At 43.2% G+C, this 27996-nt stretch overlaps 1 protein-coding gene across 1 annotated transcript in view; it reads left to right on the top strand.

Moving 5' to 3' along the window:
- Positions 1-262: 262 nt before the first annotated feature.
- Positions 263-27996, top strand: part of agmo (alkylglycerol monooxygenase) — a 40827-nt gene continuing 13093 nt past the window's right edge. The window contains exons 1-12 of the mRNA XM_068570556.1: positions 263-550; positions 4922-5052; positions 6064-6215; positions 17323-17426; positions 17570-17665; positions 19542-19608; positions 19685-19750; positions 20151-20230; positions 20601-20735; positions 23106-23222; positions 26311-26393; positions 26942-27047. Coding sequence (XP_068426657.1) covers positions 431-550; positions 4922-5052; positions 6064-6215; positions 17323-17426; positions 17570-17665; positions 19542-19608; positions 19685-19750; positions 20151-20230; positions 20601-20735; positions 23106-23222; positions 26311-26393; positions 26942-27047 — 1257 coding nt within the window. The 5' untranslated portion in view covers positions 263-430. The remainder of the gene's footprint in view (positions 551-4921; positions 5053-6063; positions 6216-17322; positions 17427-17569; positions 17666-19541; positions 19609-19684; positions 19751-20150; positions 20231-20600; positions 20736-23105; positions 23223-26310; positions 26394-26941; positions 27048-27996) is intronic.

Raw genomic sequence — 27996 nt, 5'->3', positions numbered from 1 at the left:
TGTTATTATCCAACCATAGTTTTATTATAAAAATGTTTCCTTGTTTTGAATATCACACACCCGTATGAGAAATGATCAGTACCGGTGTGTTTTTGTTGTTGTTGAAATTACATTATGTAATTACCAAAAAAAATGTGAGTTCACACAAACAAACTCTCGCGAGTAAACGTCACGGGGAAGGTGTCAACAGTTGAAGTCGCAGCCTGACAGAAGACGACCTCGCCTCCTGTGATATAATGTCGAAGGACCTTCTGGTGACCGGCCACAGCGGAGCTGTCCCCCGCTGCTTCAAAACCCGTTTCCTGTGTGTGAGAGGGTTGGCACAACAGAGGGAGACTCAAAAGGGGAACGCCCGCACCTGTGAGAGCAGTTAAATACCTACACAGGTAACAGAAACGTACCTGCAGCAGCGGTGGCGGTGCGCGCGCAGATGGCTGAAGAAGCAGAGACCGGCTCGTCGTCGGTGGGATTCCGGTCCCTGTTTTTCATGCTCACACCGAATGAATCCTCCTTTCACAAACTGGAAGATGTCCCTCAGTATGTGCAGCAGGTGGGTACAGCTCTCAGTCTCGCACACTTCAAACTGTGCGTGGTGATTTCTTGTTTGTGTAAGAGTCCAAAGAGTCATGTGTAACCTTGTCTGTCACTTCTGGGTAGAGGACGCACTGGAAGCCTTAAAGTATCCCAAAATATGTACAACCAAAGGTTTAAAGGTTCACATGAAAAAAGAAGTTGTTCCATTATCAACTCAAGCTGCAAAGATTAGTAATCGATTCATTGTTTTTAGTCATTTTTAAAGAGTTTAAAAGCATTCAGTGGTTCAAGCTGTTCAGTCCAGATGTGAACATGTGTTGCTTTTGTTTGTGGCTTTTGCACACATGGAATGTAAAGTACATTTTCTGAAGTAGCTACTGTACTAGAGGACACATTTGAGGAGCACTTAAGTGTTAACTCTAATGTTGTTCAGACGTAAATATTGTCCTTCATACTCTCTATATTTGACAGCTTTAGTTACTTTTCATGTTCTAGTTTTTCACTCCATCCTGTGAAAACCAAGTATCTCCAACTGTGTTCTTGTATGTGATGAGAAGAATCTACTATACTTCTTGAGCTAAATAAAGTATTTATTTTTCAGATACGTGGTTCTCACAGGACAGCGACGCTACTAACAAATGATGATATTATAGAATGTGATACATTGCTGTAAATTAAACTACCCAGCAGGATATAAAGGTGATATATTGCAATGTACACAATAATGCAACAGTAATCTCAATCCATAAACATCAGATATAACAGTAACACATCGACAGAGAATATGTTACCGAAGTGAGTACTTTTTATACTTTAAGTGCTTTTAACACTTCTACTTAAAAGAGTTTTACTACAGTGGAGTATTTTAAAGTGTGGCAATAATACTTTACTTCAGTAAATCATCTGAATACTTTTCTCTGAAATCATAATCTGAAATTTGAGCAGTTTTCTGAACTATTTATAGACAAAATAATACATTGATTAATTGATAATGCAAATGATTGTTGTGACCAGAGCATCTGGTGGCAACAATCTACCAAATCTACCAAAAAATCTACAAAAATAGAAACCATAACTTGCATAAAATTCACCCAAATTACAAGGTTTTTGATGAGAAACAAGTCTTGTATCTCCAACAGCGCTTCAATTTATGTTTGTTATTTTTACAGTTTAGTTTATATGTATGTATTATATTTAAACAGTTTTTATTATTACTTGTTTTTTATACTTTTATTTTTACTGATCCTCCTTGTTGCACTTTCCACTTTGCTGCTGTAATATTAAAAAATGTCCCCACTTTGGAACTAATAAAGGATTATTTCATATTAACGACAGATTATGTACAACGTTAATTAACCGCCAACAGGTTGAATTGGCTTCACCATGTGGTGGTTTTCAAATTGACTTTTTACTTATGGAATTAGCAGAAAACCTCCTATATCGCGATTATTATCGTTATCGAGATATGACTACTGGAACGAGTAAATCAATCACACATCCATTAAACACATATATTCCTGTTATCTGGGGGCGTTGCCTGTGTCTGAGTGACGTAATTCAACAGTCAGACTTCAGATGTAACTGCCACTGAATAATTTCCCACGTCTACTTAATGCACAATTTAAAAATAAAGTCTGGTGTTTCTTCTACTTCTTACTGTCAGTTTACAGTGTCTCCGTTGCCGTTTATTGTGGCGAGCGTCTGGTGCAGGTTTAACAGCACGTGTTTGCTATGAGGGTTTTATGAGGCACATCAGGGCAGGGGGTGTGTGTGTGTGTGTGGGGAAGGGGGTCGGGGGGGCGAACAATTACCCCCACAGCAGGAGTCCTTATAACCCACTACCAAACGTGATTAAACAAATTTGTTATTGCTGCAGGGCCCTTGATGGTGATAAAAGTTGGCATTGGTGTGTGTGTGTGTGTGTGTGTGTGTGTGTGTGTGTGTGTGTGTAACTCAGCACTGTTTACAGTTTGTTTTGTGTCATTAATTATTCTGCTCTCTTGTCCCAGCAGGCCAAATTAATTAGAAACCAAACCAAACCCAATCCTCTAATTTTAGAGTTGTTTGCAACGATTGCTCCGTGGGTCGTTGCCAGGTCTGACTGATCTCGATTGCACACTATTGTTGTCAGACGGCGGTGATGAAAGTGTATCGTCGGCCTGCTTGTTTTCAGCCGACGTCAGTCATCCGTGACCTTGTAAAAAGGCTGTTTTGGGCGAAAATGCAAACATCTGGTCCACAAATGTCTCGTTCCATGTCAGGCCCGAACTCAGAAGAAAATAAAATACAATTATTAGATGCCACAACAAACGGTCCACGCAAGTATGCAGCATTATAAAACACGCTCTCTTGAGTGTGATTTTTGAGTTTAATTGTCAAAAGATCAAAACACAAGAGACAGTGCACGCACGATCAAAACACGACTATTGAGGGTAAATTAAGAGAGCTGCAGGGATGACGTCATCGTGTAGGCCAACCAGGAAGTTTACGTCTCACTGATTCCCACGACACAAAGCCAATGGGATTGTTGCTTTGAAATACGCTCTGTGGCAAACAAATGGCTATGATACTTGCACATTTTGTTCAGCTAACTAAACTTCATTTTTATTATTTTTTCTCGGCTGGACTTGTGTTCTAGTGATGACGTCGTGCTAGTGACCTTTTTTTAAGACGCAGAAAAACTTAAGAATACACAGAAAAGGTATTTACTGATGTATTTTATGCTGTAGAACAAAATCTTTTTGTGTGTCAAGCCAAGACCTTATGTCAGGCATCCGACCAAAACCCCATTCAAATAAAGGAGACACATGTAAACATATTATGCAGCTATATCACCCTGACAAATGACATAAAATAAACGGAAGAGAACTGAGCAAAAAAAAAGAGTGAGAAAATGAGACGGTGTTGAAAACAAAGACCAGCCTTTTCCCCTCGCCTTCTCTTCTTGCCCTGCTGAAATGTTTTGCCCCGAGCTGTCGAGAACGCTGAACGCTGGGCTGCAGAGGTAAAACTATCTGCTAGACAGGAGAGAGGGGGGGAAAAAAGAGGAAAGTTTTTTTCGACCGGCGTCCAGAATGATAATCTGTCTCTCAGCGGGTTTGGAGGAGGTCTGGAGGAGGTCTGCCTGCGCCGCGAGCCCATTTGTTGGCTGCGGCTCTGCAGTCTGCTGCCAGATGTTGGGAGCGTTGCGTGTGATCGCAGGTCCCTGGTGGAGCTCTCGCCTCTGCTTGTGCACACACACACACACACACACACACACACACACACACACATGCGCTCACATCACACACCTGCATGTTAAAGTGGAGGCATTCACATGTGGATTATGCACACACATGCATGCACGCTCCCTCTCACTTCCATCCACACACACACAGACACACACACACACACACACACACTTCCTCCCTGCCCACCTGCAGATGTGCTCCTCTGCGGTCTCGTCACGTCCCTCGTTCCTGGCTCTCGGCGGGGCCATGTGTCCCAGTTACGACTGGAGTCACTTGGTCAATGAGCACCTTCAAGCGAAAGCTAACCAGCAGGTCTGGCACACCAGTGAGGTCGCACTCGTGACCTGTTTGCTCACCCCGTCCCTCACTAATTTGTTCCATGTTTGACAGCCCCATTAAGAGGTTATTACATGTTTCCAGCACAGTTAGACAGAGCGGCCTGTCCCTGACAGTTTGCTTAGAGCTGACCATTTGTTTTGTCACAACTAGTTACTAAATGTAATCCATCCTTTTACAACCTTTGGAAAATATACTATTTTCCAGTATTAATTTACTATACTACCCCAAAAAAAGCGACAAAAAAAACGCATGTGCAGCAAGCAGCCTCCTGTACATGACAAGTACAGCTCATTTAAAAACATGCAGCATCCAAAAACACAATATTGGCCATCCTTATTTCTGCAACATGTGTTAAAAGTAATATTACTATTGCTATTATTTTTGATAAAAGGTCACTCAAATGTTCTAAATTCAATATTCAGATCATGTCTATAAAAAAAACTTCCAGGTTATCTGGATTGCTGTTTTTTCCTTCAGCGAGATCATTTCTTCTTCCAGCGCCTCTCTGCTCAGACAAATGTTTGTGATCTCCAGTCTGCCAAAGCCTTGTGGCTTTTGACCGGTTGTTTCAGACCGGTACAGTGAAACAAACATCACGGATCACAAGACTTGAAAGTGCTGTAGGCTTTTAGCTCCTCTGCCAAGACAAATATTCAGGCTCAACACAACCCACTAAAAGCAACAGTGTACTTGAAACTGTCTTGTTTTCACAGTTTGTAACAGTGCTGACTCGAGATTCTCTTTGTGTGCGTGTGCGCGTGCGTGTCTGTGTGTGTGTGTGTGTGTGTGTGTGTGTGTGTGTGTGTGTGTGTGTGTAGGCCACTCCTTTCTTTGTAGGGCTGATGGTGCTGGAGCTGGTGGTGGGCCTGCTGAAGACAGGATCGGCAGTGGTCACCATCAGTGACGGACTCACCTCCGTAGCTTGTGGCATGATCTCCAGAATCCCTCTGTGAGTGTGTAGCTGCTGCTCAAAGTCAGGTGATCCTGTGTGAAGTGTTGTGTGCTCTGCAGGCCAGGTGTGCAGAGTTAAACCGACTGAACAGGCATCTGTCATTATGACGTGCTCTGCCTCCGTGGAAATCCTTTGCCGTCACGGCACTGAGTCCAACTTGTAGTTTATTAGTTTTGAGAAATATTAAGTAAATAACAAGCTATTATGTTTGTATATACACAAGCTAATGGACCCACATGTTCCCTGACAGACATTGCGCAATTTCATCCTGAGCCGAGGATCAAAAGTCAGCAGAGGTGAAAGAGGCACATGTTGCGTTTGTTTATGTTTTGTGTGGTTTTGTCAGGGTGCCAAGACAAGCCCGGCAACAATATTGTACAACACTGTAGCGAAGCCTTGACCCCGCCTCTACTCTGACTCTGAGTGGCTCAATGCCAATGCTCAACATTATAGCACTATATGCTGGTACACTACACAATTTTGGGTGATAATTTCCCCATTCATGTCAACTGTATGAGGGTGAATCTTTAAGTAATCTGTTCAAATTATATGAAGGGATAAAGTCAAGGCGTCTAGGTTCATATTTCATAAAGTCTATGGACTGTCTTTCCCTGATATTCTCACGTGAACCAAGTCTCACTCCTCATGCTCTAACTTAACCAACAAAGTTGTTTTTTTTAACTTAAAATGTTCCTGTTTAAAGGACCGTTACCTCGTCCATGTGATGCTGGGGCCTCGGATGTTATTCAGTCACGGTGCCGTTATTGTGCAAAGCACACGGTAACCAATGTCATCATGATTTGTTATTTGCTGGATAGATTTAGACGTTATGTCTGCAGGAAATGGCCGACTATATCTACACCCTCGCTGAAACGGACACGACACCCCGAGGTGTCTGGTGAAGCAGGAGCACCGGGAGTTGAAAACATTCACAAGTGAAGTGAACGGTGCAACTGTAACATGAACCGCGTGTTGTCCTAACACGTGCACGCTGTGGACCTCCCTCAGGCTGTTCATGAGGAGCTGTGAGCTGAGTGCCTACATGTTCGTGTGGGACCGGTACCGCCTGCTGGAGCTGCCGTGGGACTCTGCCTGGACTTGGTGGCTCACCTTCGTGGGCGTGGACTTCTGCTACTACTGGGTCCACCGCTTCGCTCACGGTACCAGCACGAGACACTCACGCTGCTGCGCTCACCTCACAAAGAAAGATTCAGGGATGCACAGCTTATGAGTGCTGGTCATTTGAACTTTTAAAAAAATTATTCTGATCGTAGTTTTGTGGTTTCTGCACTGCATATTACACAGAAACAGGTTGGCTCCTGTGTTTTGTTTGTCCCTATTTTCTTTAAAAGAAACACTCAGCGCTCTGTACGATTTAAAAAGTTAGAAGCTCCTGCTCGGATCACGGTGGCTGCGGTCAGCTCGGATTCATGGTGTTTACAATGGATTTGAACAGTGACCGCTTTTCCTGGTGGAAAAGTATTCAAATGTTAGCAGAAACCATGCCTGTAGCATAATACTCCTCTCCACTGATCGTACGAATACTCTATTTCCTTCAAAATATGGCTCACTAAAGCAGCTCACGCACGTTTCAAAAACAGCTTCCGTACATTTTCACACATTTAAATGACTGAAATGACGCTGATGGTGTCCTCCTTTTTTTTTACCATGTGTCACTCAGATAATGGCAAAAAAAAACAACAACCACAAAGCCAGCTGATGATAAGTGGTCGCAAAATATTGATTTAGTTGCCATCCCTGCAGGGAGGAGCCCACTAGATAGCACACACATCATGCTGTCCTGGACGTTGTGGAGGAAGCAATTATTTTTGAGTTACATGCAGCTGGTTTTAGAGCTGTGCAGATGTGAGAGGCCGTAGTCTCCAGAGGGCTGTGGTCTTAACCCAGAGCTCTCCCAGCAACAAGCTGGATATATTCAAGGCGCTAAAGCAGCGACGTCCTGCAGCATCACTACTGAGCAGAAAATTAAAAAAATGATATGCCGGATACAGTATTTCTACAGCAGCATGTTTTTGCTCTATGGTGCACGTGCCAGACGCTCGGCTGCCGCACCGGATAAGAGGTATTTATTTGTGGCCTGCACCGATGTTTATTTGTGTCAGTGGCACATCAAGCTGCCCGCCGCCTCGTCCACATGGTTTTGGCTGAAAGTCCAGAATGTGGCTCAACAGAAGCTGTGTTTTGAAAACCGTCTAGCCAAGAACCGCCCGGCATGATTTGGAGGTAACTGAGAACATCAGTAGAGTTGGTCTCTATTGCGCCTCTCATGCACTCAAGGTCATTTTATCAGAGGTGTGATCTTACTTGTTCTTGAGCCTTTCGACTTGAAAATACTTAAATGCGGCCCATCATACGACAGCCATAATCATCCAGCTCCGACGAGAGGCCCAACAACTGTGCAGCTCCTCTCCATAGACTCTAATGCAAGTCCTTACAGATTTCTTCATCTTCAGGCTTGATTTGGAGATTTGGAGGTCAACGTCGTGGCTAAACGCTGTCTAACAGTGACACTCGTTATCTAAAAAGTTTGAAAAGAGTTTAAAATGAGATATTTCTTCAGAGTGCTGTTAGTGACAGTGATGGTTGCAGCGGAGTGCAAAGGCTAAAGACTCACTTTTTTTAGCTCCACCATGACTTTATTGTCACCGCGGTGTTTGTGCTAATGTGATGACACGTTTAAAAGCATTTTGGTTAATCAGAATAATGAGTATACATGCTTTTGTTAAGGAATAAATAGATTTTGAATTGTATATTGAACGTATCTACATTATAATACACATTTAAAATATGTTGACTTACAGATCTGAGCAATCTATGCCACAGAAATGTAACAAATTAACATGATGATAACAATGATGAGACAATTCCTTTACAACAAAACACAGCATTCCTCTAATAATATAACATTAACAATAAAAAAAAAGTATAATGAGCGACACAAAACGATTGTCATCATCATGGACCATGAGAGCTTTCTTTGCAGTAGCGAATGTTTTTTCTCATCATTGTGAATTCGGCTGGTTACCCGGAGCTGCGTGACTTTATCAACTGCAGTCACCTCGATATGAACATAAAACGATAAATTGTACTATTAACTACTAGGTAGCGGATAGTTCCCAGTTTGTGTCAAGCCAAGGTTAATGTTTTATAATATAGGTAGTAATGAACATTAATATACACATAAAAAGTGTCATTTAATTTAACTGAAGGATCTAATTGTGTTCATTAGATGTCAACGTTTGAGCCTGAATGATCATGTAAACAAAGCTCCACACACGTTTTCCTAATTTAGGAAACCAGGCGAATGTGTGTGCGTGCGTGTGTGTGTGTGTGTGTGTGTGTGTGTGTGTGCGTCTGACCATATTTATAGGGTTACTGTTGCAATGTGTGTTCCCTCATTGTCTGACAATGCAGATGAATGACGCTCACGGTATCGCATTTCTGCTCGTTGTATTTGGTCGGAATTGTTTACTTTTTGAACTGCAGAATCATTTTGTAAATCTAAAAAAAAAAAAGAAACAACGTTTTTTTATTTCCTCTTCTGCTAGCGTTGTTATTATGGAACATTGTGGGGTCGCAGATAATTGTCTGGTGCCGAGCGCCCGCAGTGCTCTCTCAGGATCTAAGCTTTTCCCCTTGTTACCAAAGTGAAGCGGCTCTCCGCAACCGCAGGACAGGCTCCGCACGGCCTCACTCGTCACTCTGGTCAGCCGAGGTCATCTCGGTCAACTGCAGGAAGGTTCAACAACAAATCTTCAGCCGTGTGGGATGGATGGTTTCCTATAACGAAGCACTGAGGAATGAGACCGCTGCAGGAATGTGGGTAGAAAGTATTTTTCAGCAGTTTAATGAGTGTCAAATTGTCATGTTACGCTGCTTTTGGAGTCTTATTTTATTGCACTTATGTCTTGGAACAATCTCGCCGTCTTCTTGACCCAAAACTGCATCTATAATCCTATTGTGTCAAGACACATGAGCTATAAATCTCAATATTGCGTAATAAGGGGAACGATTACAATACAAAAAAAAATGCTAAATGAGGCAAAAGTGACATCCTCTACTGGGAAATACAAGCCCTTATTAGCCCCAGTGTAGAATATCATTTTCAGTTTTATGGCCCTTTTTTTTCCTTCGAAGTTTCCCTCATGACTTCCACATGAAAGGACAGCTCAAAGATAATTAAGTGGAAAGTACTTTGAACGGCCTTCAGCCTGTGCTGATGCCATCTTTACTGAGCAGACATTCCCACTTGGCTTCACTCTTGCCAGACGCTGTGATCTTGGAGATAACAACAGATTGAAAGTAAAATGAGCTGCCTCTGTCTGCAGCCGTTTCGATGAAATTGAGAATTCTGCATGGACAGAAATATGTAGCCACTAGAAATGTGCACTCATTGGAGTCTAGATATCCTCCAGGTGCATGTGCAGTGACAACAGATATATTCTGTGATTAAATGAATACAACCCACAATTGGTAAACCGCCCTTTGAGACACTGATGAGCTGTTAGGCGTTGTAAAACACACTTCATTTAAACAAACAAGAAGGTGGCGTATGCAAGCAATGGGTTCAAAGTTGCCGTGCAAGACATTACATTACAACAGACAGACAGACAGACAGACAGACAGACGGACAGGTTCAAATTGAAGCAGATCTGGTTCCTCAAACATTTGAATGACCTCTGTGCACACATGGGCTCCAATGAAATGGTCTAAACTCTTGATATCCATATTTGCGTTAACTCATTGGTGCATGTCGATACACTGCAGCTTTAGTGAGCCCTTCTTTTGTAGTTATTAGTTTTGTTTTGGGGGAAAAAAAGAAGCTGAAGTGTTCAGTTGCTGACAGATTGCTAGTAACTATATCTCCCCTAACCGCTGAAATAATATGACCCCTGCTACACGCCTAACCACCATTTAACCACCTTTTCTAAACACTTTGGTTTAATAACCTGGTGACTGACGAGAATAGAAAACAAATTCCGATTTCACCCACATTTTGTCTGCTGCCGTCTCCGTTAGACAGACTATATATGTTTAAATCTCTTCTATTCCGAACCAGATGATTTCTGGGTGATCAGGGGCCGACTCGGTTCAGATGCGGCCATGATGTTGACAGGCCTGTTGATTCTGTTTATTCTAACCTCGTATCGAGAGTGCCACTAATAGCAGCTCTGCTCCCAGGCAGCATCTATATCCAGGCACAGCAGCGAGGCTGAGGCCATTAATCAGCCAGTCAGCTGTCCGTGCTCTTGATTATATGTGAGGTAATGTAGTTACGCTGCAGTCGTGTCGCCTCACCGGCTGCTGCTGCTCTGCGTTACACTTATACTTCCGAAACATCAGAGAATGTTATCATTACTTCCTCAATGTTTTCTATATTTCCTGTCAAAACTGGACAGTGAAGTGAGGGATTGCTCCTGAGTGTAAACCAATAAGCTGTTAGTTATTGAGAGATAGATTCATTTCCAGGTAAAGGCAGGACCTTGCATACACGACAGTAGGCGTTATAACCTATTTTTTATTTGTAGTGAATGAGTATAAATTGTGGAATTGCGATGTCGAATGAAAAGCACAGGGAGGGTGCAGAGGAAACGCTGTTTTAACTGTATCTAACAAATCACACGTTAGGTGCTGTATGAACCCCAAACATGTTTTTACTCTGATTTAATTGAAAAAAAAAATTGGATGAAGAATACCAAAATAACTACATAACGATGCCGGTTTGTAAAAAGTCTGAATTAATTCTTCGTTAGGTCTATCCACAAGGCAAAATACATTTTAAATGCTTGTTATCTGAACTGAACTAAACGTTGTTTCAACATCTGCATTCCTCTCAGCTTTGAGTTCCTGGCAGCACATGTCGCATTTGATGGCTTTAAATATGTCTTGAGCAAATCTCTCTGGAAAAAACATCAGGGACTGACTGATATTCTGCAAAAGGTACAGGGCTTGGACTGCTGAGGTCATTTTCATTTTCTCTGATGAATCCCCTTTCTGATTGTTTGCGCCCATTGGGAAAAAAGCTTGTCTGTAGAAGAAAAGTTGAGTACTACCATCAGCCCTGTCATCCAGAAACCATCCACGTGTGGGGTTGCTTCTCAGCCAAGGGAGTCGGCTCACTCACAATGTTGCCTCAGAACAGAGCCATGAACAAAGAATAGCACCAAAAGATCCTCCGAGAGAAACTTCTACCAACCATCCGAGAACAGTTTGGTGACAACGATGCCTTTTCCATTATGATGGAGCACCTTGCCGTTAGACAAAAGTGATAATGACTCCTCCGACTGTCATGGAAAGACCCACTACTGAAAACATCCCCACTCACCCTGAGGCACCACGGGCTCAATGGAAAACACTAAACCACCCTTTAGAACGAGATCGGGACGATCAAAAGCTGCTCTGGTGCGAAGGCGATCCATGACTGGCCCAACCACCTGTGAATGAGGAGAAGCAGAGCATTGTCTTGTCTGTCCTCTACGCAATCATTGCAACTCAAAAGACCTTGCAGTGTTAAATAAAAATGCAAATGACTGTGTAAAGAAATAGGAAACTGTCCACGCTGCAGTGAAACGAGAAGAAGAAGCGGCGGCAGCTCGGGGAACAAAACTATGACATTTTGGGTCCACGGCCAGGAAACTCCCCAGACCTTAATGTCCTTGAGAACCTCTTGTCAACCCTCAAGAGGCGGGTGGACAAACAAAAACCCACAAACTCCAAGCATTGATTGTGACTCAATGTATGCCTGAACACAGCGTAACAAAGTTAAAGAACCTGATGAACAACCCGCTATACCTCTTACACGGGAGCCGGCCAGTGTGCTAGTTGAGAACAGATTGACGGCACCATTTGATCTCCTACACCTGCGGTCTTATTAGACTTATCTTGCACAGACATGCAATTAACTTGTTATTCCACATCCTATGAATGCCTTTCAGCAGCATATTGTTTGCATTTTGTCAGTTGGTGTGAAAAAACAGCCGGAAACCAGAAAATCTCCGCCCTTCTGTGACTCCAGTCTGTCTCTGTCGAACATTAGTTGTCTGTTTTCTGGCTGATTCTTCCTTGCCACTCCTCTCTTCCTCCTTAAATCCCTGTGAAGCCCGTTTTGCCCTGAAATCCTGATTGTTCCCTGTGTTGCATGTCATCGTGATGTTTTCCGATTTAAAATTGGTTTGAATATTCAGTTTGAAAGGCAACAAATGAAAATGGATATCAGGAAGGTGGCAGCGAGGAAAAGAAGCGAGTCAAAAGTGACCTCAGCCTCATGTCCTCTTGTCTCCCCTCCTGCTCCCTATGAGATATATTGATGAGGTTAGAGTTAATTGTGGCGGTGGTGACATCTGTTGTTTCAGGCCATGAACACGCGCATGGACAGGAAGATATGCACCTTACGACATCCTCCATATCTGTGTGCTGCTGTGTCCACTCACCCCTCCCACTCCTTTGGCCTTGCAGACAGCAGCAGTTGTCAAGACAAACAGATGTGCTCAGCAGTCCTCCGCTGTCCTCCGTCCCCAAGGGGACGCAGACGATGTGGATGTTATTGTTTAAAGAGGAGCTCCTCTGGGCGGTGTGGCAGGGCGGAGGTGGTGGGGGTGTTAACCTGCCTGGGGCTCCATAAATCTTCACGGTGACGGCGGGTTCCTGGCCCGGTGCAGGTTGCAGGTGGGAGGGGGGGGGGGGCGCTTGGTTTACTGGGTCTGTCGGTGCGGGTTGGTCAGGATGTGGGGGTCTGGCTCACGGCAGCAGAGGAGATCAAGTGAAAGGCCTCATGGGAGGCCGAAATAACATCAACAGTGATCTATAGGTCACTGCGCTCTCACTCTCTGTCTGCTGCGAGAGTGCGATGAAAGAGAGAGAGAGAGAGAGAGAAAGAGAGAGAGAGAGAGAGAGAGACTGGTCCGATTGAACCGAGCCATCACACATGGATCATGTCCACAGGGCCTGTGTGAGTAGCTTTGAAACAAAGCGTGGAAAAGAGGAGCGTGTCGTGAAGGTTGAGAGGGCCGCCGAGCTCAGCAGAGGCCTCGGTCCGGCTGACTGCTGCCCTCGTGTGCTCCCCTCGCTGCACGGAGAGACTTCCCTCTGTCCACGGCCGGCAGACGGGGAGATTTTCACCCCTGAGGACAAACGTCCACTGTTTCGAGGGATGAAGCGTGAATAGGAAGAATGAAAATGCTGAGTGGTAATTAGAGGCGGCGGGAAGAATAAATTCAAATATATATGTGTTTTTCTTTAACTTCTTTAAAAAAGAACTGAGATGTCGCTGGACTTTAAAGACAACACTTTGATGCTGGAACTAAGTAATAGGTTTCTCTGCAACAAAAACAACTTAGCTGTTAAATACAAAAGCTATGTAATTGCCCTTTTAACAAGTGTTTGTCATTTAATTATGACACAATACATGCATACTTAAAAGGGGAAAGCATATTACAATGGGAGTTATATTTCACTTTGAAACTTTTTGTTTTGTTTTGACACAGGCATTTTAAAATGTTCCTCCAACGGAGTTCTTCTGGCATTAAATATCAAATCTATCTGGCTTTCACCATAGTGTTTGCAACAGAAAATGTATGAATAAAACCAGCTTTGGCTTTCAGTTAGAATAAACAGAATTTGCAAAGATAATCAATTCATTTAAAATGTTGTTTATCTTAAAATATGCTAGAAAGGCCATTTTATGTCGCCCTTCACTTTTACACATAGTTCTTACACCTTGTTTGTGGGCGCTGTAAGTGGGCCTGACCACGGCGAGTGTTTATAGTTGAGTGTGTGTGACTGAGCTGTGTGGACAGCATGAAGTACGGCATAGGGGGAGCTGGCCGACCGTCCCGCCGAGTCCGGCTCTCACTGTTTGAGTTGGCACCCCGTCCTACAGCCCTCCACTCCAAACACCGGAGGGCCGTTCACAGGCCATTACCCCGGTGATTGACAGCTCGGCCCACCACTCAGAAGGGCTGCACATGAAGGACACCGTTTTTGGCGGTGCCAGCAGTTTGGCGCCGGGGGTGATGATCTGACAGCTGATTGATGTAAACGTAAAAGCGTTTACATAAGGTTTTGTTAAAGAGAGTGGATTTCACCCTCCTCCGCTGATTTGTTTTTCTTTTTCACGAGTCATACTTTATTTTTATGGCGGCATCATCGAGGAACAGATTGATCATTATCGGCACTTACTGCAGGCCTCCGCTCCAGCTGTGTCTGCGGAGCTCAGTGGGACTTTGCGTTCTTGCGTTTATACGACTCCGGTTATATAAGCACTGCTCCTGACATCGGTGACGTTGACGTAAACAGACCCAGTTAGCGTCGAACTCGGTCACGTTACGTGACTGATGATGACTTATAGGCCTTGATTATGTGTCACCATATAATTCTACAGTGAGAACTGAAAATCGGAGAATTGCATCAACATGCTGCCAGACCTCTTCTCTCTGCCAGGGTGGCACACCGGACAACAAGGCTTATTTTGGTTGCGCAAGGTTCAGTGTCGCAGAGAATAGATGACGATATGAATTAGAAAATATCAGTACCGCCGCCTGTTCATCACAGGAAAGTATTCTAAACGTATTTCAAGACCTTCCCTGTCCTTACTTTGAGAATCACTGATATGAGGAACATGAAGGTTTAGGTTTATTAAAAAATATAACTTTTCCAATTCATTGGTTACATTTTGTTATCGATAGAAATTGGATGCAAAAAGAAGTTTTACTCTTTCACCTCCTTCTTAATGGCACTAAAACAATGTGGCACTACTACTGCTACAGCCACAGAGGTAAACATCATGTTTTTGGGATTTGAATGAAGGACCATTGTTGTTTTTGAGCAGAGTCTCATATGAGTGTAACTGTCCCATCACCTGATTAGCGAGCACTCATGCCTGCTATTCCTGAGAACGGGTGAGTTCAGGCTCGCTGGAGGCCAGATGGAAGTGCCCTCCTCAGCGGTTTCTCTGCTCTTGCTGGGAATGCGGGCTCTGTGGCATTGGTTCTCACCATTAACAGGGTTTCCCTCCTGAATAGGCCCTGCCAAACTATGCAGCGTCCCGCCGAGTGCAGAGATGAGGACATGGGCTTGCAGTGAAGCCTAGCGGTTCCTACTTCCTATCAATGACAAGAAGCATCAATCTTAGCCGCCCTTAGTCCTGGACCCTGCCAAGTGAGAAGGAAAAAAAGCAAAAAGAGACTCAGGCTGCTGGAATTAAACAAAGGCTGGATTATCCTCTCACTACGTCTCTGAGCAGGACAGTTCATCTCTGAATCCCCCACAGTGCGGAGCGGAAGAACCGTCATCATATTAGTCAGACTTCTCTTTTATTTCTTCTTAGCCCTCTCCTCCCAGACTCATGGCTTGCCTGAAGACCTTCTGTCAGTTACGATGAGAGGGAAAATAAAGTTTGAATTAAAGTCCAACCCTGTTGCTTCCATTTAGACTCAATCCAAAATACACCATTTAACACGGTGCGTGACGCTTCCAAGAACATTCCCCCGTGACATTTATTCTCTCACACCTGCTAAAACCCAGCAATAACCCTGTTGAATAACGGAGGTGTGGAGTATTGCTCGGGAGCGGTAGTTTTGCTCGGGGAGCTCCTCTGGGTTTCCCCAAACGCTTGAGGAAGTCCACCTCAGTTTCACTAATTGGAAAGGTGTCGGGACAGGTCGTGGAGCTCCTCTGCACACCTTCAGCGCTCAGCAGTGTGTTTGTTCAGGTGCTGTGGACCCTCGGCCCGTCAGGATATTTGACTCCCTCCCCCGATGCAATTCACAAGTTTAATAAACGGTGAGAGAGGATGAGTTTGAGATGTGGCTTTTCAGAGAAATTCTCAAATTAGAATGGCGTTTTGCATTTGGCAAAGCTATTCGTGTTTGTGCTTAAACTGCGGCCATATGAACACCAGAGATGTGGACTCAAGTCTAAACCCGACTTGCGTTTTGACTTCCAAACACTTGAAGCCTTCTACCAAGCCCCAAAGGTTTGTTGTACAAGAAGTGTGCCGTGACTCAAAGAATATTCCTTCATTCAACGAATCAGCAATTATTAACAATGTTCATTCCAAGCAAGTTGACACTCAATTGCCCAGATCTACCCCAGACTTTGTTTGAATTGATCTGACAGCATCCAATCACATTGCAGCAGAGAGCCATGAAGAACTGAGGTCATTTCACTTAGCGGCACTTGGAGAAAGGTTTAGGACGAGGGACGTTGCCATTTTTTATTGAAATGTCAACCCAGTTAAGTATGTTAATGTTAAATATTAGATCATAACATCTCATGTCTGTACTGCAAATGTGAAGCTGCACACAGTAGAGAGTTAGCTTAGCTTAGCATAACAATGATATCAGGGGAAATGCTTGACTCCTCCTTTTTTAAAGGCGATTGGGATGATAAAAAACCTTTTAGATAAAAACAAAATCAAAAATGCATTGTCATCAAGCCAAAAATATGCTTGTGGCATGCATGTGAGGGGAGACACATTCATGCATGACACGTGTAATAATACAAGTTGAATTGCTTAATAATTGATCCCTTAATCACAAATCCCATCGACATCAAGGCCGCTTTATAAAACGTAAACCTCATTTAATAACTTTGGCTGCTTTTTTTATTATCACAAATACACCGCTATACATAGTCTATATGGTTCTGCCATATTTGAAGGTTATGGTTCTCTCTTGTACGGCTGCAGAGGCCAAAGTGGCCGGGAGGTGCCAAAAAGCACAGGCTAGACGGGGTGGTCCGGAAACGGCCCGGAGATCCAGTGAAACTTAACAAGCATGTTCTCTTTGGATGTTAAAATGAAGTGTAACACAGATATTAATGTAGCAAGTATCACAACACAGCAGAGGAATGTAAACTGGAGCACTGGGACATCAGGCTGGACCCTAACCAGCTGCAGCCAAATACCCCCCCTAACCCACCTCCTCTTCCTCCTCTTCCTCCAATGGCCAGCTCCACTCGAGCCGCGGCTTTTTATCACGGCTGGCCGGCAGCGAGACCCAAATGGCTCCTTCTGGGGATGAAAATGTCTCGTTACTCATCTGGGGAGGCAACTTGTGGAGATGAATCCCTTGTGGTGTGCATTAATCCCGTGAACGATTTCATGGCTGCCGTTCGCTCTGTCACACATTAATGAGCAGGTTGATTGAAGCGATAACCTTAAAAAAAAGATTTGGACTTGTGGACTCTTTTGTTTTTAATGCTGCATATTTGTGTGTGTGTGTGTGTGTGTGTGTAATTTCCCCCCAGAGGTGTCCTTCATCTGGGCTTCTCACCAGGTTCACCACAGTTCAGAGTACTACAACCTCTCCACCGCCCTCAGACAGTCCCTCACCCAGCAGTTCACATCATGGGTAAGAGAATATTCACTCAAAGATAATTCCATTATTTTTTATTTTGCATTATTGTCAACAGAGAACCAAGTATTTTCTATGTAGCTAAAGAAGAATACACACTTTTTTTTTTGACGCAACATGTGACTTTTCTTCCTCCCCAGATCTTCTACATGCCCATGGCTCTGATTGCTCCCCCCACGGTCTTCGCCGTTCACATCCAGTTAAACCTCCTCTACCAGTTCTGGATCCACACTGAGGCAAATATTTTAACGCAGGGTTACACGTACCGTCGTTAATTAACGGATTAACAAACAATGACAGGAGAAAAGGGGCGGGGCAGGAGGGTGCGCGCACGGGCCGTCACATCAACACACGTTTTATGTCTCGGGGTGAAAAGTTGATTTTTCACCTCCAGTGTCAGGATAAGTCAGGATAAGATCCTGATTACAATGATCTTTGTGTTATAGCCCGGTGTGTTACTGCAATCTATTGATTTGCAAAACATAATTTGGTTTTTGGGTTTGCCGGACCCAATCTGGACAATCTCGGGAGCCTGGAGCGAATGTTTAACAGATGTGGCACAAACGTCCACTTGGACTCAAAGGTCGCTGTGACCTCAGGAGACACTTTTTTTTTTTTTTTTTACCATAACTCAAAAATTCCAATATGGGATAAAATGATGAAGCGGTGACATTTAGGACAGACATGAATGTGCTGCGGGAAACTAAACCGCAACGGCTGTAATTCTAGTCTAAATGACTATAGTTACAGCTTCTGAAGTGTGAGGATTTACTCAATTTACTCGGCTGAGGAAAAACTTGTAGATTGAAACATTGCCTTGAAAAGAGAAAAAGAGAAATGCACTATTTGTTCGGAGCCGAGTGGCTTTTGCCGCCAGTTTACTTGATTTCTCAATCTCTTATACTTTTTAATTAAACCCATTCACTTTATTGTTTCACCATTTAAGCTATTGCTTATGGCTTGAGCAACTTGTTGTGAACATTTGTTAGCTTTTACAACTTCTTAAACTGTATACTTTCTTTTTTTAAAGTAATCAATACAACAATGGATGCTTGAATCTTTGAGCTTTTTAATTGAATTGAACTAGTTTATTCGGCTGGAGAACAGGATTACTATGTGATATCCACATTGTAATGTTATAATGATTACATATATTGTTTAATCAGACGTAGCACATGTGACTGTGTGGGAATCTCCTCTCAACTTCATTGTTGCTGTGCAAAGTTGAAAAGGGAAATCTAACTGAAGAAAAGTCTGTAAAGTTACCTTTTGCTCTGTGCCAAAACTAATCCGTCTGCGAGGTCGAGCCTTTGTAGACCCAGAAGAGTTGCAGTGGAACCTGCATTCAATAAAAAATAATGAGATTTCATGAAATATTCCAAACAGAAGCATGACCGCTCTCTCCGCCTTTAAAGTGACTGGGAGTATCACTTTTACAATCCCCGCAATCTTGAGAGGGAATGAATGGATTTGGAACGCCTTCCATCTTTTAGTGCACTATTAGTGAAAACAGTCGTAATAGTCACAATTTTCTGAAGGGATGTAATTTATGCCTCCTTTATGGGCTTTTTTTTTTTGATGTCGTGTAATTTATTGGCACGCTATTCAAGCCTCGGAGCCTGGAGTGAAGCGGTGGAGACCCTTTTCATTCAAGATAAAAACTCTCACGCTCGGCTGCCAGACGCAGCCATTACATGGAAATAATGAATCACCCAGGAATTCTGTCCAGCCGTGCACGTTTCTCCAGACCGAGAGGTCTCGTTCGTATCGATGCGAAACATCAAAAATAATCGGAGAGTTGCGGTCAGAAGAGAAACATGAACTGTGAGACATATGCAAAGTTTCGACCTGGGCAATCTTCAATGACTCACTGGTGCATCTGTTTGATATCTCAAGAAGACAAAGTCATTCATGTTTGATAGTTTCATGCACATATTGTCCCGCATTGTCTTTTGAGTTGTGCTTGTTTTCTCTATGAGCGTTTTCCATTTAGATCACAAGGCCTCGGACTAAATCAATTAGTCCTTGTAATCTAAAAATCAAGTTGAGATCAACTTACTGAACACGTTGTGCATATGACATAATGTTCTGTATGTTATTCTTCTATTTCAGCTGATCAGAAGCCTTGGACCTCTGGAGTGGGTCTTCAACACCCCGAAACATCACAGAGTTCATCACGGTGAGAACTATTTTTATTTTTTTGGAGCTTTTCACAATCATTTCTGTGGTCATCTCACAACCTATTTTGCCAACAGGGAGGAACGAATACTGCATTGACAAGAATTACGGAGGAATACTTATCATTTGGGACCGATTATTTGGTAAGCAGAAGCACTCTTTTTACTTTTTACTCGAGTCAGCACTTTGCACCAATTGTCAGTGAGGAGTAATTGATTACATTTTGAGCTTTACATTACCCAGAAATCCCTTGGGCAGTTTTTCTTTTCTTCTTTTCTGTCTTTCTTTGGCTGCAGACAGTTTTAAGAGGTTGATCCCAGAAGCTGTGATCCTGTGGTTTAATATTTTACTGCTAAGGATATTCATTACACTGAATGTTGAGTCTTGATTAGCTATAGAGACAGATATTTCCCTGAGGAGTTGGTGGAGACCAAAACAGAGTGAAAAAGTGAGTGAATACTGGACCAGGTGGTGCGACGGTAATGTTCTTGAATCTGAATGTGTCAACGTGTTGTGTTATATTTATTCATGTATTGAATACAGGAACCTTTGCAGAAGAGACAGACAAAGTGGTGTTCGGCCTGGTGTTCCCCATCGACACCTTTGAAATCCTCTACGTTCAGGTTGGTCCCATCTTTTGGTCAGTGCTTGTGGGTGCTGAGCATAAAACACCTTTTTCGTTGAGGAAGGAGGCATGAGCTCGAGTTTCCCCAATTCTCTGGCTGAGTGACCATTTTGTAAGCATAACATTATAACTCCACTCCAAACAAAGTGGCCAGCTGAGGTGAAGGAGGCCAATAAAGTGAAATGCCAGGAGGTGGATGTTGTGATTATTTTTGCTGCCCTCGCAGCGCAGCCAAAGTCCAGCCCAATGAAAGCAGAAACCGTTGTCTTTGGGTTTAGCTGTGGCTTCATTAATCAATCATCATCAATTAAACGCCTCGCCTGATTGTATATTGTTGATTGACTCGTGGGTCTTCCTTTTCTTTTTAGTTACACTACTATTTGAACTTGTGGAGAAAGTCCAAGACTTTCAAGACTATCGGCGACAAGCTGTCAACTTTCTTCAAAGGTCCGAGTTGGAGCCCTGGTAAATCTCGACTCGGTGACCACGACGACAATCCCAAGGTTGGTTTAAAAAAAAGAAAATCACTTGTTTACATCATTCCTGCAGAAGGTATAATTTCCCAACAATGCCCTCAGGCTTCATTACCCATCATTTTGACACGCAAAACACAGGCTTATATGACTCAAGAGCATTCCTTATTGAAGGATTCACATATTCTACAAGTTTTACAAGGAACTGCCACATCAAATAAAAGCTGCCGAGCCTTTGTAGAAGGAACACAATAAGTTCATTTTCACCGTCTTTTAAAAGGCAGTCTAGGCGGATTAAAACCGCATGCAGTTAAGTGTGAGTGTAAGTGTGAGTGTGTGTGTGTGTGTGTGTGTGTGTGAGTGTGAGTGTTAGTGTGTGCGCGCAGAAAGAAATACAGGCTCCAGTTGAATGCCCCGGCGGTTAGCTTTGAAATAACGCTGATGGTGTCACATATAAACTTCCCTCATGCTTCACACTTAAAAAAAAAAGAAAAGAAAAAAGAAACTCCCCTTAGTCTTTACAATTAAATTGGCCCCTTAAACCCGGCGGGGCGATTCTAAACACGGACAGAGCTGGAATTGAACCGGAATATCTTGAAAGGCTTCGCGTAGACGTGCTTCTCGTTGATATCTGCCGGTGAGGGAAAGAAGGGAAAGGGAGGACGGGGAGGGAGGAGAGAGGGTTGGAACGTGTTTCAGCTCTTTGAGAATAAGCAGAGCGCCGTGCTGGAATACCTACAGGACTGGGACGGGGATGCGGGGTGAACCCACATGTGGTGGTTTGGTTCCTCGGGATGCTGGGAAACCCCCCGAATAAGAGACAAGCCTCTTTGATTGGACAGTTCTTTTTTATTTTTTTGTACTTCATTCCCAAAAAGGATGCAGTTTCAGGCCAAGGGCCACAGGATCAGTTACTTTGTTAAGAAGCTGGAAAAAACCAGGTCAAATGACTAAATGAATTCTTATGAAAAGACTCATATGTGACTGGGTTTTGGGGGGAAATCACTTCACCCAATAAATGCTTGATTACTTTGGAGATTAAACACAACAAACTAACTCTCACCATTTTGGAAATTTATCATGAAGCGACAAAAAGGCCTTTTTAGTTATAAAGAAAATAAATGCATAAGAAGTAGAAAGAGAGAAAGGTCATGAGAGAAGTTTGACTTTTATGAGTTCATTTTTGGCATTTTCCCTTTTTTTAAGGCCCACAACATTCTCACTCACTCACTCACTCACTTTGGTTTTCTATTGTTTTTGGCATTTCCGTTACTTTCTTTTTCAAACCCTAATGCTCTATTTTATTCTTGTTTTCACTGTCTCTTCAAGTTATAATCCAAAGTACATTTTCTTTTCTCGCAATAGCAATTATATGTATTTGCAATTTGTAGTTGCCTCTCATTACAGAAGTTCTGACTGTCACTGGCTAAGTCGGATGCAGGTCTACATGTTTGTGTCCACGCGCGAGAGATTCACAGGACGGCGTGCAAAGATTAAACGGGATTAGGGAGCGTAAACCTTTGCAAACATTAACACCTGCTGCTTTTCATTTGTTGCAAAACTCTTAGGACCTGTGTTATTAATGAGCATGCTGTTACAATTACTATTGTATGAGGTACTTACCTACAGTAGATGGGTTGGTAGAAACAGACCGGCGTTAACCCAAAGGAGAGTCATGCAAGAAAACAAGTAGACTTCATTTTTTTAGTTGTCGTCTAACTAAGCTGTAGTCGCAGCAGTACTTTACCTCCAAGCCTGGTACTACCGTATGCTTTTTTAATTGGAGGGCATGCAGACTGCCATCTACCGTACTATGGATCAGAACTCTATAAAAGACCCAAAAGATCCCTTTTATGGAGTAGCATTATAATGTCTGATATAAAATCACTGTTAATAGCAGAGATTAACCAGAGGGATTCTACGGGGTTCCTGGGATGTAACAGCTAATTTGAGAAACAATAGGAGTGCAAACAAATAAAACAAAAACTTGCTTCGATTCATCCGCCAACCGGGGTCAGTTGTAACACCTGCAGGTCACGTGGTGCCGTGATTGAAAGTGTGTAAAAAACAAGTTAACATGCGCGCAGAGAAGTTGAAACATTTAACTTTAGATATTTGTATTGTTCCTTCAGGCCGTGATGTAATAATCCTGACAACGCGTTCTGTTTGATATGTATTTACAGTGGTTATGAATCAGCAGTCAGGGACCATCGTTCCACTGCTCTGAACGCTACGAGCGCGCTGTAAAACCTCCGAACACGTTACTATGAACACTCAAGTTCAACTCGAAGCGATCTAGTTATATAAGCGCAGGCTGTCTGGTGTGAGAATCTGTCCAGAAAATTGCAACAGAAATATGAGGGATTGGGGAATTGAACATGTTTTATTTTCCATGTGCAGGTTACCGGACAGGAAGTGCCTCACGAGCCCAGCTGGAGTCTGCCTCTGCAAGTGTATGTGGTCATACACTTCCTGCTGGCGTTGGGGACCTACCATGATCTGTTTGAAAACAAAATGGTGCGTATGGGTCACAGATGGATCACTGTAAATGTCTGCAGAGGATTTGTGCTTTCAAACTTGGTTAGAAGCGGAGCGGCCTTGCTCAAAAGCACACTGACAGTCCTTCTGAAGGAGGCTAGAGAGCATTTTACATTCCTATACGCTTGAAGCGGTTGACCTCCTGGTCACACGCTGGCTACCGATATGTTGAGGCTACCGTAATCCCTCATATAAAGTACGACAAGGTGGTCCGGGGCTCTTAATTTAAGGCTGAGCCGCTGCGTGTTTGTTTGCCAACATTATTTCACCCAATTATGCAGTTTGTTGTGGCGGCTCCACGGTCGAGCAGAGTCCTCTACTTAGCCAGCAGGAAAAGACCAGCTCTGTCTAACACCATGACAGAATGACTGATCGGCATTCCCCTTTAGAACAACCTTTGTCTATTATTTTCCACTCCACGAAGCCAAGAGACCCCCTTCCTCCTCCGTCAGAAAAAAAAGAGAAAGAAACAGGTCTCCTCAGCAGTTATCTTTGGAAGCCTCTTTTCCCCAGCCATAGTTTTGGTTAGCCAAAAAGTGCTGTCACGCCCAGCGCCTTCAAACTCCCAAATAAAATGGTCTGTCTTTTTTTTTCTGATCGCTACCTCCATGGTGCTCCTTCAGTTGTGGTCCCCCCCCACGCACACACACACACACACACACACACACACACACACACACACACGCACACACACACCTCCCCATCCGGGGTCCAGGGTTCCCCTCCCACTCGGAGAATGAAACACCAGCTGGTGGTCCGGCAGCGAACACAAACGCCTTAATTGTCGAGTCAACCATTTCCCAACCCAAATAGCCTTCAGGATGCAGCAATCAGGACTCAGATGGGAAAATAACAAAGTGAGCGCTGCGGCCTGACGATAAATCATGTCACTGTTATGTATTTATACCCACATGTCCGCTAGGCGCTTATTTAGCTCCACAATTGATGACACACTACCGCAGAATTCATGGGCTTTGCGTTAATTCTAACGTGTGTGTTTTATTATAGGTTTGCTCAACAGTTACTATAAGAGGCAGAGCGGGGATGCCTTATCTCCAAACAACTCTCCACTAGTGTGTTTTATGATTACAACATTCGGACTTCAGTACCTGCTATGATGCAAGTTATAGATGAGTTTAAAGTACAAGAGAGCAACACGTTCACATAATATGTTAACTTAGATTAGCTAAATGATGTGCAATCAGGGTCTGATTATGGGCAATTTGTATTGCCATAGTAGTTGTCAACACAAGTTGATCAGCATTCACCAGAATGAAAAATAACTGTGTACTGTGCTACTTCATCTTTACTAGGACACGTGCTACTTTTTACTGTTCTACATTCATTTAATAACTATAATTACTTTGCATGTTCAGATTAATTACACACAATATATCAATAGATAAGCTATGATGTATGATTCTCGGTTAAGATCAAACCTTTGTGCAACATTGAAGTGATGCTTACACATTAACACTTTTTATAATCAATAATGTTATTCTGAAATGAGCCACCATTTTTACTTTTGGTTTGTTGGGTGGGTTCATTTGTTCATCTCCTCTGAGCTTTTACATCCCTGCGAGAAGCATCAAAATGAAAAGACACAGATATGTGATTAGATCATGAAATCATCTGAAATAAGGATAGATCTTTCTCTGCAAATGAATCATAAATATGTAGTTGTATCATACAGAATCCTTGTCGCATTAATAATAGTAAAGGACGAGTGTTACCCTAAGTTATTGTAGTAACATTTTACTACTTACTGTAGTTGCATTTCCTCAGTAGTAACTCTATTCAGGGAGCACATGAACGTCTTCATAAGAACTTCTGCAATAATGAGTTCATTAGTTTCGTCTCAGGGGACAACAGAATAACATCATTCGCTGCCACCAGATGTTCACTTTCATTTTGGTCCTCGGCTGTTATTGCTGCAGTTTGACACTGGAATCACATACGAAATGAACATGATGAAAGAAATGCAACAAAAAAGTAGAAATAAAAACAATTTTGGTCGACAGGACTTTACAGTGGAGGATTTTCTCTCCGACGGTCAAAACAAAAACAAAAAAGATCATGTGACGATGTCACACGGATAAGTTCACATAACCTTTTGATACCAAAATAATTCTCCGCTCATTGAGCCTCTTACTAAAAATAACTGTGTCTGTCGCCTTTGAACCCTCATGTGATGATCATTCAGCTTTAATACTCTCTGACAGTCATGTCCCTTCCCTCTGATGGATGGATGGAGGCCAGAAACCTGGTTTGATTCAAGGAAAACAAAATTATTTCTCATTGCTCCCATGTGAGGGCTCAGATAATACGGTTCTTATGGATTATGATTCTTGGATAAACACAAAGACATATTGCATCCTGCTGATGGGTTGATTTTATGTTCACTATATTTGGCCTTCTGGGTCGCATGGGCGCAGTCAGTGAGATTTGGCTGCTAGGCTCTGTACTGAGTGTCGAAGAAATATAAACCCAAGCTGACAGCCCGCGGCGTCCTCTGGGAACACGGGGCTTCCAGCTGCCGCCCTCAGCCAAGGCCGTAGGTTAGAGAACACAAATTAGAACGTACATCACGTCCTGTACCGCTCGGTTGTTTTGGTGTTGGTCCAGATAGTTTGGAAAAGGTCAGTGAGAGTCTGCATGGGCTTTCTGCTCGGATGTTGGTTGTTTTGGCTCACTTGAGGGGGCTTCAAACTGCAGCCTCTTCCACCGCAGTCAAGCCCCCCCCTCAGTCAAGACCGATCTGGGATGATATTAGAGCGTCTATGCAAACTATGCACGTCAGTGTAAAAGTAAGGGGCGAATTGCATTGGCTGCAGGATACAGCATGTGAAAGCACACTCATGCCGAAGGTCGGACATATTTTGGTTGGCACTGCCAGGTAAACAGCGGAGCAGCCGTGCGGTTTACAACTGCTCTCCCAGTGAGGTCTGCCGCGATCGTGACTAAACCAGCTATGGTATATATTTAAGGTTTACATTCTAATGTACTTATTCATTTTTACCCCCAACCACATTTTTCATGTCATGCGTGCATATCTTGATCCCTGTAGATGCTGTCCCAGTTTACCATTTTGGGGATGACCGGCTACATTCTGCTCACTCTCACCTCCATGGGCTTCATCATGGATCAGAGGTACAGTCCTGACATGTGTTCATGCAGACTAAGAAGCAAGAGGGGGGGTTCTGGTTATTCATGACAGCGGTCCCCGACTGGGGGGCGACAATCTCAAAGGGGTCACAAGATAAATCAATGCTTGGAAGATAAAGAAGGACAAGGTATTACTGCAACTACTGCTGAAATGATTTGTCAATGAGTCAGTCTACAGAAAAAGTATCGACAACATATGCGATTATCCATTCATTTTTTTAAAAATGCTGAGCTCATGGAACTCAATAACAAGGAAAATGTAAAAACTTGGTTACAGTAAAACATGTACACGAACAAAAACATACATATGATATTAAAAATACCATTCTCCCATCTGAAAAGGACTTTAATACCAGAGATCAAATCTATTTGAACTCAATAAGCCCTGGTCTGTCCTTATTCCTCCAACGTCATCACATCAAAATGCATCCCGGCGATGAAGGTCCGGAGCTCAGTAAAGGTGAAGGTATCCAGCTGAAATGTCCTTCAATTCTCAGTGTTGTGTTGCTGGTTGTTGTCTTCCTCCCGTTCAGGCCAACGGCGGCTCACCTGGAGATGCTCCGCTGCGTCCTGATGGCGGTGATGCAGCGGTACGGCTGCATGAAGCCGCTGCTGCCCTCACTGGCCGGCCCCACTGAGGTAAGACGAACCTGCAGCGGTTTGAACGTCATCAGCAGAGTGTGAGAGCGAGGCGGGATCAACGGTTATCAGAAAAAAAAACAATTGAGGCAACAAAACTGCTTGGTTAGGTTTAGGAAAAAAACAGTTTGGGTTGGAATGAGTACTTAAATTACATCACAAAATGAGGAAAATTAGTTGTTGAATTTGAGTTTAACACAAAGAGCTTGTATTTGTATGGTTTAATTGATGCTAACTGCCTTATACAAGCTTACCAGTAGGTTAAGCAGGTTACATCTGACCCTTTCTTTGAGGCTGAGCACCTCTGATAGCATCCAAAGAGGACGGCATTACTCAAAACAAAGTTAACACACAACGAGATAACACATTTCAGGCTTCAGCTCTTCTAGAGCTTTCGATCATAACACAAGATCTCCATCTCGGACTATTATCTCTTCACATTAAATCTTCAACTGGATCATAAACAGTCCGCCATCAGGACCTGAAAGCCTTTTGAGTGTCCGTTCAAAACTGCTTTCAAAACTATCTGTCATGATAGTTCACTGTGATGCGTCACACAATGACACATCATGGAAGTGGTTTGGGTTAACGATGAGCCCGCATGTCCCCCTCCATTAATACAATGGTGAGCGTGAACCATAGGGCCATTTTAACTATATAGAGACCAAATGAGCCTGCCAGCGGCGCGTGAGTGTAGCATGCATGCAGATCAATTACTGGATGCACGTCTTTTGTCACAACACGTTGAAGAAAACATCTCGCAACTTAAACTGAGGAGAGTTAATTAGATAAGTAGCGAGAGCGGAGACGGTTGGGACGCTTTTCTACAAACACAATACAGCCTGCAATAACTCACTCAACAGCTCCTGTATGAAAGGCATTTAATCCCTGAACAGAGACGGGTGCCTAAGAGTCAGACCTAAGCGTGAATGGCGCAATTTTGTTCAAT

The sequence above is a fragment of the Clinocottus analis genome, unplaced genomic scaffold (genome assembly GCF_023055335.1).
Source record: "Clinocottus analis isolate CAN_PGR_092001 unplaced genomic scaffold, fCliAna1.0.p SCAF_9, whole genome shotgun sequence".
Classification (NCBI taxonomy): domain Eukaryota; kingdom Metazoa; phylum Chordata; class Actinopteri; order Perciformes; family Cottidae; genus Clinocottus; species Clinocottus analis.
Note: the sequence above shows the minus strand (reverse complement) of the source record. Positions and strands in the feature narration are given on the sequence as shown.